Consider the following 13,742-nt stretch of genomic DNA (forward strand, 5'->3'; position numbering starts at 1 on the left):
ATTTTCACACAAAATTGTGGAAAGAACCTTTGCCCCATTCTGTATGGTTCTCTAGTGCCCCCTAGTGCTGTCATCCGTTTCTTTTTACCAGATGAAATCACCTGAGCTTGTGGAAATGAAGCAATAATTAAAAACCAGCTTGTGAAGGTCTAAAATATTTCTGCCATTTCAGGGTCAATGACGTGAGTGAATTCATTTAGCTTTTATCTAAAGCGGCTAATGTTTTGGCCGGATCTATTCAGAAAAACATGACTTGAATAGCCTACACCTATTTAAGATTGTAATGCAGAAAAAGTCCTATTGAAAGCCTGAAATTCTTGAAGAAAAATAAAACTTGAAAATATATTTAAAGCCATGTCCTTGTGCATAAAACGAGAAAATATCACAGATTAAACCAATGTAGACTATTCATCTGATTTCTTTTCTAAAGATTTCTGCTTTTTATCATGATATTTTTGTGTTGCCACGACCCATATCAATGTTGTGACTCTCTCCATTTCTGTGTTACAGATATGGAGACATGGTTCCTAAGACCATCATGGGGAAGATCTTTGGCTCTATTTGTTCTTTGAGTGGCGTTTTGGTGATCGCCCTTCCCGTTCCTGTCATCGTGTCCAATTTCAGTCGGATCTACCATCAGAGTCAACGTGCAGAGAAGCGGCGTGCCCAAAAGGTACCCTACACCAGCACGGTCCACCACCTCTGACCTCACAGCGCTAAACGGAGCTGGGCTCAAATGTAGATGTTCTCTTGAAATACAAGCTGGTCTGGCTGTGGCAAAGAGATTAGTCCCTGACAGGACCATGAACACACAAACACAGAAAAATGACACTGGGATAGTATTTAATACAACTTGGCACAATGAGCTTGTGACCCAGATGTCTGCACGCTGAGTGGTGTGTGTGTCTCTGTGGTATGTTAACTGCAGGTCTCTGTGGACCCATCATTTCTAGTGCATGGCCAGATCTCATCCCGTACTTCAACACAGCAGACAGAAACACAAACACACAGAAACAAGACAGACAAGCAGAGAGAGACTTTGAAAATGGCAGATATAAAGAAATGATGAGAGAATATAACGGCCATATACACACTGCAAAGTTTAAAAGCACAAGCATATAGAGGCTTGTTTCCAACGTGAGTTGAATATTTAAAAAGTCATTGAGACATTTTATCCCACAATTCGAGCTCAATTCTGATTTCATATCTCAAAATTCAGATTTTTTCTCCCGCGCAGTACAAACTCTCAATTGCAAGGGGAAAGTCAGAATTTTGACATAGAAAGTCGCAATTACCTTTTTTATTTTATTATATGATGGAAAAAGCTCAAAATGGCAGGTTATAAACTCAAAACTGCGAGTCTATATCTATCAATTCTGACACTTTCTGTCAGAATTGTAAGATATAAAATCACAACTAAGTTGTGAATGTTATCTATACGTAAACTTGCAATTCTTAAAAAAAAAATAAAGTCACAATTGTGAGATAAAGAACTCGCGATTGCGAGAAAAAAGCCAAAATTGCGAGTTTATGTCTCTCAATTCTGACCTTTTCTCAGAATTGTGAATTATAAAGTTGAATTGCGAGAAAAAAAAAAGCTACAATTACCCATTTTCATATTTTTTTTTTTTCATGGCAGAAACAAGCTTCCATACAAGTTAATCTCCTAAATACTCAAATTTCTTAAATAATTTTCTGTTATCTCAAACTTTAGTAACACTTTATTTAAATTATGCATAATTACAAGAAACTAACCCTAAACCAAACTCTAACCCTAACCGTGACTCTATAGTAAGTACATGTAGTTGATTAATATTACTCAGTACTTTTTTGAGTAAATTCAATGTAAAATAAAGTGTAACCCCAACTTTAGTTGTGGCGGCAAGTGCCGTGATGATGGAATTTGCATATCCTGATGCTTCAGGATTATTTCAAAAGAAGCGATTCAATTAATTCCCAAACCTCAATTAATCTGATTACTTTTGCAATTAAATTTAAATACAAGTTTTACAGCCCATCTGCACAGCGACTGCCACGCACACGCACTATATTTATAGTCAATGCATTAGCCAGACGTTTGAATTTATTATGACACGAGCCTTGTGAGCTGTCATTACTTTTTGTGATTATCCTTCCTAACGTAAATCATCATTTCATGTGCGTACAGAAAACAGGAGTCACTTCTGAACATGCAATGATTGACATAGTGGTTTAAACCTTTTCTTTAGCAACATCTGTCAGCATTTATTAAACCGAATTCTATTGTTCATGCCATTTGGTCATCGTCAAACTTCTAACTGACAGAACTCTGTGTACAAGAGTCACAACCGTATTTAGCTGCAGTGTGTACTTGGCCAATGAGACCAGGCAAGGAACAGATGCTGTGTTCTGTATCATGCTCTCCTTTGGGGGTGATCAGAATACAGATGTAGTGATCTCACATCATGTCTCATTAGATGAGTGTCTTCTCTTAATTTAGCTGTTCTTCTGCAGCCACAAATAGTTCAGATATCCATCTGCCCCTCTGCGCATGGATAAACTGTACAAGCAGTCCACCCAAGAACAACAGTCTGTTTATCCAGTTAACTAGGAACTGAGAGCGAGAATAGAAGAGGGAGAAATGAGACAGGAAGTCAAGTTTGTAACAATACCAACATTTCAGTAGTCGATTTACCCTTATCATTTTACAATACTGAAACATAGACAAAAATGAACTCCTTTTTTAGGATGTTAATACTTTCATGAATAAAATATTTATAGCACTCTGAAATTTTGACACAAATTGCAGGTTTTTGTTCTGGCAATCTATCTGGAGATGTAAAGAAAAAAGCCTGAAAAGCCTGAAATTCCTCGAGGAAAAATGGTCAAATAAGTAGTTTGACATAATTTTATAAATACAATTCTTATATCTATCTATATCTATCTATATCTATATCTATCAATATCTATCTATCTGTCTATCTATCTGTCTATCTATCTATCTATCTATCTATCTATCTATCTATCTATCTATCTATCTATCTATCTATCTATCTATCTATCTATCTATCTATCTATCTATCTATCTATCTATCTATCTATCTATCTATTATCTCTTATCCTCACCAAGGTTAAATTTATTTGATCAAAATTACAGTATAAACAGTAATTTTGTGAAATTTTATTTCAGTTTATGTTTCCTATTTTAATATATATTTAAAATGGAATTTATTCCTGAGTTGATGTTATTAATGTTCTAAACATTTCTTAATATTATCAGTTGATCAGTTAATGATACTTAATACTTCTGTGGAAACCATGATACAATTTTTTTTAGGATTTTTTTGATGAATGAAAGGTGTTTCATTCTCACTATTTATTTGAATTAGAAATCATTTGTAATATTACAAATGTCTTTACTGTGACTTTTGATCAATTTAATGCATCCTTGCAGACTAAAAGTATTCATTTCTTGAAAATAAATCTTACTGATGCCAAACTTTTAAACAATTTATATATAATCATTATTTCTATATGACTGTATATTTATATATATATATTTATTATTTTATATATGGTGTCAAAATATTCACTCCTCGCAATGTACATTTAGCCACACATACAGAAAGACTGGTATTGTTACAATTTTGTATTTAATCAAAGTACTTTCAAACGGAGAACATACGACACATTGCCATTCTTCATGTCAGACATGAGCATGCAAACCTCCAGTCACATTCACAGCCACATTAATCACGAGAGGAGGCCGTGTTAGGCTAAACGCACGTGTGTTTGTCCACCTGAACAGAAAACCAGGCTTGCTAGAATTCACGCAGCGAAGAGCGGTGGTGCTAACGCTTATTTGCAGTACAAACGCAATGGAATGCTGTCGGACGCAGAGGAGGAGGTAACGGTGGAAAGCAATTCGCCGGGGTCTTTCTTAATGGAACGTGACATGATGGGCTGGTGCTGGTGCATGTGGACCCCTCCTCCCCCCTGGCCGTTCACCTCTCCGGCAGGGGGCCGGGGTCCAGCAGGGCTGTCCCCATCAACGCTTCCGTGGTGTTCCTCTAACTTTTCTTTCTTTCTCACCCTCTTTCGCTCTTTCTAACGCCTAGACCGGGTACGCCGGAACCTCTTACTGGTGTCTGGTCATGAGACCATCAACAATCGTGTGTCCTCTTTTCCTGGCAGTGCGGTGCATGCGGCTTGGCCTTGCGGGGGCCACTCCCATCCACTCCAGTTCCAACGGGGCCCCCTGTTTTTTACTGCAACCCTTTTCTCCATCTACTCTTTATTACTTTTTTTGTATCCTGTCTACTTGCTTTTTTTCCAACAACTACTACTCATGCATTTTTGAGTGAATTTCTCTCCGGACTAGTTTCTGCTCGCTCACTCTCTCTCTCTCTCGTCATGACATCATCAAAACTCATCACATGGAGGAATGAAACTGTCTGAGTTGCATGTCATTGATTGGCCAGCATCTAAACGGAAGGCGGGGTTTAATGTGAGGCAGAGACCACGAGGTGTGTTGATCGAGTGCCTGCAGATCATATGCAGGTTCTCGAAGAGCAGCACCCTAGTCCACAGGTGTCCAGTCCTGTTCCTGAAGGGCCTCTATCCTGCACAATTTAGCTCTTATACTAATTAAACACACCTAAACTGGCTAATTTGGCTGCATCCTAAATTGCATACGTCCCTATAGCGAAAAGAATAATATGTCCAAATTCACAGTATTTCATAACGGTAGTCGAAAAGTTCCCAGATGTCCTACTACTACTGGCGAGATTCTGAAATGCACATCTAATGGACACTTTATCCCTTTCCCAGAGGGAAGGCCAATTCCCTCTGGTACTTGCATTGCGAAGTACCCGAGGGAATACGATTTCGGATGCGGCCTTGAGAATTGGATTGGTGTTGGGGTAGGTTGGAGCTACAATCTGCAGGACACTGGCCCACCAGGAGCAGGATTGGACACCCCTGCTCTAGTCAACTGGTCACTGCATCATGGTGATTCATTAAGGCTGTAGTGAATTTGGGTACAGTGGCCGTCATGGTTCAAATACAGCAGACACTCATTTAGACAATGCTTATTTTTTCAAATAATTACTATACACAAATTCAATAGACATTTACAGACATACTCTTGTTCCTGTTGTCCACTGTTTTTGAACCTCGAGCTGTCCGTCAATGTGGTGATGTTGAGAGAACAGGACGGGGCAGTGACGTAATGCCTACCATTGTCACAATGAAGTGGTTAAACATTCCTCAGCATTGTCTCGACGTTTGCTGGTCATTGTGAGAATTCAGGCCTTGCTGTCATTGGTCTAGTCTTTTCTCTTAGCTTCTTTCTGCTCTGATAGGTTGATAAGCAGTGTTTTCTGTTTCTCCAAAAGGCATCGAAACAGGCGGGTCAAGCTTTGGTATGTAAGACCAACCCCACTTTTGAGACCCAGCATCACCATCTCCTGCACTGCTTGGAGAAAACCACGGTAAGAAACCATATGGATAAAGCTTTACACTTACAGTAACTGGAAGCTTTTCTCAGCAATTCAGCGTTGCCATTATTTGATCCTTTTGACCTTATAGAAGGCTCAATAGCTACTGGACAGGTGTTGACTGTATTTAAAGTGGAAATGAAAATTATGTGATCATTTATTCCACTTCACATTGTTTCAATCCTGTATGACTTTCTTTCCTCATAGGATCACAAAAGGAGAAGTTTGGCATATTATCCCAGGTGCAAGAACAGACACTGTAGAGTTACAAAAAATGCTTAAAAGTATTGTGTAAAGTATTGATTACAACATATTTCCCAAGAACAAGTGCTGTTTTCCAGGTTTTTCGTAAAAAGGCCAAGTTTTCTAAAAAATAACATTGTGTTAACAAACTGAAATCTGAGTTGTTATTAGCTGACGTGATCGGTTATAAGCAAAGCTTTTTGGCTTGATTGACATTAAACGTGGCACGATGCTTTTTCATATAAAATATTTGAATAAAACATGATTTCAGAGCACTGACAGAGGGAAAAAATGAGGCTGAGAGTGGACAGAAGTTTCATTTTCATAACCTTTACCAACCAGTGCCTGACTTCGTCTGCACCCTTGTGGGTTTGCCACAAGCAAGTGCAGTTTTGCTCTCAAGCGAAATCATTAGTCAGGCACTGGCAATGAAAATGACAGCCACTGTTGTCCCCTGCCAGCTAGAGTCATGACAGTCTAGAGAACATACTGTGACCAATTCTTGCTTTCCTAGGGCACTAGATTTGAGACATTTGAAAGGAAAATTCCAGTGTCCTGCTGAGGATGCTGAACTGTTTGAGAAACAGCCAAAACAGTAAATCTGGATTCAAGGACACCCTCTGATCAATGTTTTGACTGGCTCATATTATTAAATGCTTGTGCAATATTTGTTTTAAAGACAAAGAGATTTGAAATTATATCATACCATTATTCTTTAAGTTCCTGTCAGCAATTATTGAAACTAACGTGAACTCAATTTAGACAAAGCACTAGAAAAAACTAATTGTGCACAAATGCAAGCAGAAAAAATGAATTATTCCATTTATTAATGAAATATTTCCAGAGGTGTAAAGAATATCTGAAAACCATACTTAAGTAGAATTACGGCTACCTTACAGTGAAAATGGTAGTTACAAGTCACCAATTACAACCACTTGAGTAAACGTCTTAGAGTATCTGATTTTAACTAAACTTACTGAATGTAGGCTCAAAGATGCACTAGTCCTCATCACCTCAGAGATATGTCAGCGAATAACAAAATTGCAATAAATCAAGGTCGACATAACAGCCACTTATATACCTACAAACACCTAAGTCTCAATTAAGCTCAAGTGCTCGAAAAGGGCATAAGTAAACCAATATGGTTCTTCAAAATTAAAGAGTCAAAGCCTATGTGCACTGGACGTGCTGGTTTCGGCCTCATCACTGACTGCAATCATGTCCTCATCTCATTTATGAAACTCCTGCGATTCACAACTACCCTCTAATGCACTTGCAGTCGCATAAAGTAGCCTTGTTGACAAGTTTGGGTGAGTAAGGGATATTGTACCTTCAATGCCCTGTAGATGGCGATACAACTTATTTTGTAGCAGAAATAAACTGCCGCAGAAAAACTTAGGTGCCATGCAAAATGTCATGAGTAATTTCACTACTCATCACAAATGTATTGGAGTAAAGAGTAGGCTTACATATACTTAAAGTTGCTAATATCTTTGATACTATAGTCTAATAATCATTACCCACAATAAAATAATAATCAAATACCAAAATCAATCCTTAAAGTGATAAATACTTCCTGTTTTGTTTTCTCTTTCAGAATCATGAGTTTGTGGATGAGCAAACCTATGAGACGAGCTGTATGGAGGTTTCTCTAGCGAAGGCGTCAATGTCGCGTTCTTCCTCGATGTCTTCATCTTCGCACGGTTTGTCTTCCTGCTGCACACGCAGAAACAAGCGCAAGAGCTTCAACGTCCCCAATTCCAACATGGTCGCCGGCCGCAGGGGCAGCATACAGGAGCTCAGCACCATCCAGATCCGAGAGAGACCGGTTAACAACAGGTGCTCTCACAGCACACTTACACACACACAAGAAGGAAAAGGCCGTGGTCTGAATATTATACAATGCGTAATACATAATGTGCAATATAATAGTAATCCATAGAATTTACTATGCAAATGTTAAATTAAAGGAGTAGTTCACTTTTAAAAAAAACTTTTGCTGATAATTTACTCACCCACGTGTCATCCAAGATGTCCACGTCTTTCTTTCTTCAGTCAAAAAATGGCTTTAAATGACACCAGACAATATCTAGGACCCTTCGAGTCATGACTCGAAAAAAGATTTGTTCATTTTGATGAACGAGTTCGAACAGGAGAGTCACGAACACTCATCACAGAACAGAGCAAGGCGAGCATTTGTGCTTATAAAACTTAAACTTGTTTATTTATTTTTGAAATGACCGATCATTTCGCTAGATAAGATCCTTATTCATCGTCTGGTGTCGTTTAAAGCCCTTGAAACTCTCATTTGGACCTTGAACCGTTTGGTTCCCATTGAAGTCCATTATATGGAGAAAATCCTGGAATTTTTGGAATTTTAGTATGCAGCGTTCAAAGTGTTTAGTTGCTGTGTATATTGCATATAACTTAGTATACATAAGAAGCAAAACATAGCATCTATTGCATATAGAATGCAGTGTGTAGCTCATTGGTTTAGCATGCACAATAAGTTTACGCATAGTATATAATGTGTAGTGTATAATATGCAGATTCTGGAAATGTGAAATTGTTCCCATAGTGATTCACGCTGCTGGAATCCTGTAAAGCTCCGGTTGTGACACTCCCCATATGCCAGGAAACTCTGGGAACGCTATCATGATTCCCTCCAACAGCTGGGGGAATTTGCCCATCAGCTGGATTGTATTCTCACCCTCCCTCTCTTCCTCTCTCTCCCAATGCAGCCGCTCCAGTCTCAATGCCAAGTTCGAGGAGACGGTACCCCTGAACTCGGAAGAGCAGTCCTACATCACTGCCGCTGTCATCAGCATGCCTACCCCGCCCGTGACCACTCCCGAGAGTGGAGACCTGGGCAACTGTCCCGACTTCTTGCAAAGCAACATCGTCCGAGTGTCAGCGTTATAGACCATGAGCACTATCCTTTCTTTTTCTTTTTCGGCAAGGGGACGCTGCAGCGTAAAGGATTGATGGAGCCCCCTAGCGTAGTGGAGGAGGCATTGCCGCAGGATGAGCCGTAGCTGGACATTTTTTTTAATCAGCTCCCGTCCAGTGAGCTCCATCAGCTCAACCTCTAGGCCCATACGTCACGTGAGGAAAATTAGAGGAAAACGATGACCATTATGGTTGTTACCACTTCTATGATTTTTCAGTATTGTGTGTCTTTGAATTCGTTGTCTTCAATTTGATGGAATTGCGAGATATTTAAGACGAATAAGGAGTGTACCAGCAGGGGCGGGATTTTACACACACTTTTGATACTAAAAAAAGTAAAGCTGGGCTCTACTCGGGTGTGCGGTCGGATGCTTTTGTGCGCGTGTGATCGAGGCCGATCTCTTGCATGATTTGCGTAAGTCTTTGTCTTTTTCCAATTCGGCATGAGCAATAAGGTTTGGCTCTCTCTGTCAGAATGTGCGTTTTACTTGTCAATAATTTGCCTCGTTATGTTGTATTGATCTTTGGAACCCAACGAGTGTGTGAAAACCCAATGAGAGATTGGCCTGTTGATACAGGTGACAAACGGAGACAATCCGCTCTCTCACACATGTCTGTCCCACCCATGTTGTGTTCACTCCTTGCCTGGCCTGATGGGATGTTTGTTATACTTCTCTTTTTGAGGATGGGCACAAAGCAAAGCTAAATGGAAAGGGAAATGCCTTTTGTGTTTCAATAGATTTGACTTTCTCACACTGACAGTGGAGGCTTTTGGACTTGAGCTCAAATACTAGCCATTCCGTTTTATACTCCAAATTTTGCGAGTAAACTGTGAAAAAAAAAAAATTATAACGTGCTTATTTATTATCTTTGTTAAAATTTATTGTGCATGTTGTCGTGGACATGAAAAACGGGCCAGCCCGGACCAGAGCATAGCCCGCCCAGAACTTTTTTTTTTTCCTTCCCTTCTTTGCCTTCCCTTTAAAGTGATGTACTTTTATCAGCAAACATCCTCACCAAGTCCTGCTATCATTTCTGATGAGACTTTGAGAATCATCCAATCAGATTCTTAGCGCTGTTTTAGGGCTGATCACCCAAACACACCCAGCGATCCAGAATCTCACAAAATCATGTTCAGGTATGTTTCACTCAAAAATCAAAAGAAAATAAATTATATTTTGCATACAATTGTGTTAAAAAATAATATAAAAACATTTTAATGACAGTCAAGCACACTTTACACATTCTCATGTATTTCTCATTCTCAGTGAGGATATTTGTTACCGTAATACTTTTAAAGCTACTACAACAAATGTGAAATGCTTCATAATAACGATTGTAAACAAATACTTCAAAATCTAAATGATATCATTACGGTTATAATTCTAAAATATTTTGCACTACAATAATGACAGATTTGGGAGTGTAAGGTGCTTAATTGTCATTAAAATAATGCACAAAATTGTGCTGAATATTATCTGTGAGATTTATCCAAATTGTATTATTATTGATTATAGTATTTAAAAAAGAAAATTGTGCACCTGAAATACGAATGATCTCTTCTCTGCCATTTAATGTCTGGAGTTAGCGAGAAATTAGTCTATAATGTTGATTATTTTTATACCAATGTCAATGCAATTGGTTGAGTTGAGGAGCTCTTAATGCACCTTGCTCAATACACACATATACACACACCACTGCCCTCCTGCTCAATGCCTGAACCCATTCTTGCTTTACCATGTAACTTATGCAACAAGATTCCTTTTGTAAAGATATGCTTTGTATTAAAGGGGTTACTTGGGGAATAGAATCTCACAAATGCATATTTTTAAAACTCAAATGGTGTTGATTATATATTATAAATGTATTTCAGTTGTAAAATACACAAAAAAGAAAAGAAAAAAGACGAAAACAGAAAACTACGAGAGTGTTGCTAGTGCACCTGTGTTGTAAATTTGTTCTTCGGTGTAGTGAAATTTATTACAGTTTCTTAATTTCTCCTAATTTCCATGGACAGAAAATTTGATGTCTCACAGTTTGCTTTCAGGATCGATGACGACAAAGGCTGGACCATCTGTTTAGGTTTGAAGAGTTTATTTTTTCCTGTTTGGAGGGCAGAATTTACGGAGTGCATGTGCTCACAGACTCACAGACTCACTTTTTTTTTTTCTTCTTCTTCTTCTTTTTTCAAGATCCACAGGGGACTTTTAAAACAGACTTCCTGTTTGTGATATAATGTACATTTAAATGACTACCAGGTGACGATGGTCCTTTGGAATTTGTTACAGCTTGTGTTATGGACATTAAAATATGACATATTGAAAAGCAATGGAAAAAAATACAAATCAGTTATTTAGTCCGGTGCAGTGTCTATGAATAAATAGAATTAACTAATTGTCCTATTAAAATACAGATACAAAATTACAATGGTGTTTTGATTATTTTATTAATCTTAGTTCATCATGGAATCCATCTTATGATATAACTTCATTGCAACTGTATTGTCTGGTTTCAGACTGGGCTTAGATAAAGCTCTTTAGGATTAGGCCTTAGTTCAATTTATGTAGCTTTTAGAAACGTGACTTAGAGAAAAAAAAACATCTTGACACTAAATAATGGCAGTGACATATTTTAAGACAAGAACAAGAAACTCTAGTCATAATTCTGAGTGATAGTAAAAACAAGTTAGCAAGGCTTCACTCGCTTCTATTCTGAGATGAGTGACTATTTTCTTTTAAGTTTCCATTTTGCCGATTTCACGCGTTTCTCAGGCGGTACGTAAAGGGGCCTGCTTTAATACGGGCAACCGAAGCGGTCTCACATTCCAGCTACTTAGCGTGATTACGTTACACATTAACTTTCTAAATGCGATGACCACTCAGCCTTTCTTTTATACTCAGGAATCAAAGGGATGAGTAGACCCGGAAGGCGAGGGATTGCACCTATTTTCCGAGTTCACTCAGAACAAGCGCAGCGCAGGGCTGTGGTGAGCTCCCAGCAACGATACTGCGCATTAGCATATTTCCCATCACACCGAGGGTAATTGAGACGTTTGAAGTCGGTTGTAGGAAGAGACCGTATCTGAGAGACGCAGAAGGAGGGGGACCTCGCCACACACCGGGGGGATATTGAAGTCAGACTTTATACAGACTGCAGCTGTCTGTTTGTGACCTCGCTATTTTTGCTGAGAGGTGAAAGGTTAATGGTTTTATTTCCCCGCTGACTAGTTTTACTGTACTTGAAGAAAGGAAAGAGGGATGGAAGCTGTCTATATGATAGTACCGTCTGTGTGAAACTCTCTGTACATCTGAACCGATGCTAAATGGTGGATGACACAGTCACCAATCTCAATTGGTGTCTTTTGCTGAAAAGTAATACATTTTGACAGTGATTTACCACAGTGAACATGCTAGAGGATGGAAGAGTAAATTATAAATCCAGATTTTATTTCACTTTCTGCACTGGGCCGTAACCAAAAAGTTGCAATTTTAGGATGATCTTCCTCAGTGGTTGTCAATGTCAAAAATGTTTGAGAATGATGAAGGAGGGCTTTACTTTTTGTATAGAAGCTGAGGCCGAGCATGAATTCCAGAGTAAGTAGCTAAACATGAAATATTTGGAAACTACTCAACTTTTAGTCAAATTTAGAATGAAAAATATAGGCATTTACGTAATCATTTACGTGGTTTAAATGTAACGGAGGCCAGCTAGTAGTTGCTGTGCGAGTAAACCTCACTCCTCTGATCTCAATAGGCGCTCTAGCAACAGACGCTCTGGGCTGCAATCTTTAGCCTCCTTGTTAGAGTGCCCGACTCTCATGCCTGAGACCAGGGTTCGAGGTTGAGTGGGACCCGAGTGGAGGGGTTACATATGCAATTAATAATTGTCTGTGATGACAAGAAATATTAATGGAACCATTTTTAGTGCATTAGAAACATGATGACCAGTGAGTGTATAAATGGATTACAATAAATTATTATTCATATACGGCTTTTCTTTTTATTTATCCCTTCAGGGTATATTTACATGACAACGATGAAAAACTGAAAGATTTTCACGTACCAATGACAACATTGTCAAAACGAACCCGGTTCACAAGGATCTGTAAACACAACTAAACACGCTGTGTTATTCATGCCAGGCCAGTAGTTGGCAAAAGTAGTCTCTTTGTAACGAAACACTAAGTGCCTGTAGACTGAACACGTTATATGCATGATATCTCCGTTTTAACAAATTTGCCTTTTTGTCGTTTACGTTAGAGACGCTTACGTATCGTTTTCATAAACTTGATTTCAAAAGTTTGCGTTTTCAGGCCGGCAAAACACCATTGCTGTGTAACTAAACGGCCAAAACGCATAAAAAGTTCTTCGTATTTAGTTGAAAATGGTGTTGTGTAACCCCCAAGTCTCTTTAAATACTTTAATTCCTTTAAATAAAAAGATTCCCCATAAATGAATTTGGTCCCTGTCTGTCTCTATCTCTCAGGAGATGAATAGAAAGCAACAAGAGAGGAAACAGTATGTCTATTGTAAGCTTGTATGACGGCAATCCTGTGTGCTCCTCTCTGTTTCATAAATCAGATCCTGAACTTGCAATGAGCGGTGGGGGAAAGATGAAGCATTTCTAGCTCTCCACAAGTTATGTGGATCAGCATACTAGTATACTGTTCATGCTATTTCTGCAGTAAACTCTGTGAATGATGTTTTCTGTATACTTGGATGACTTACTATTTGCCAGAATGTCCAATGTGCAACAGTGAAGTCCTTACTGGAAACAAGGAAGTTTGTTTAGTGGCTAACGCTAATGCTATTTTATAGAATGTCTCAAATTTGCCAAGATTAATGCTTCCCTCGAGTACACCTATGAAACTGGTACTTCAGAGTCGGGTGTTTGTTACGTCACGCATTCAAGTCGTAAACGTAACACAAAATCAGCCTAAACCGTGCAAAATGATTATATTGTGAATTATAAACCTAACTCACTGTTGAAAAATATTAATTTCTGTCTCTTTATACATGGTTAAGTGAAGCAGACACAGTTATAGCAAACGACAACGATTCAATCAATTCCCAA

The 13,742-nt window shown here is 38.6% G+C and overlaps 1 protein-coding gene across 2 annotated transcripts in view; it reads left to right on the forward strand.

Moving 5' to 3' along the window:
• kcnd2 (potassium voltage-gated channel, Shal-related subfamily, member 2) overlaps positions 1-11,096 on the forward strand; it is a 104,415-nt gene extending 93,319 nt beyond the window's left edge. Inside the window, exons 3-7 of one of the 2 annotated variants that reach the window (XM_039667969.2) lie at positions 511-673; positions 3,788-3,886; positions 5,376-5,471; positions 7,318-7,559; positions 8,462-11,096. In XM_039667969.2, the coding sequence (XP_039523903.1) occupies positions 511-673; positions 3,788-3,886; positions 5,376-5,471; positions 7,318-7,559; positions 8,462-8,642 (781 nt within the window). In that variant the 3' untranslated portion in view covers positions 8,643-11,096. The remainder of the gene's footprint in view (positions 1-510; positions 674-3,787; positions 3,887-5,375; positions 5,472-7,317; positions 7,560-8,461) is intronic. The other variant, XM_039667970.2, reaches the window with a different exon arrangement.
• Positions 11,097-13,742: the final 2,646 nt, after the last annotated feature.

The sequence above is a fragment of the Pimephales promelas genome, chromosome 24, assembly GCF_988280905.1.
Source record: "Pimephales promelas chromosome 24, fPimPro1.hap1.1, whole genome shotgun sequence".
Taxonomy (NCBI): Eukaryota; Metazoa; Chordata; class Actinopteri; order Cypriniformes; family Leuciscidae; genus Pimephales; species Pimephales promelas.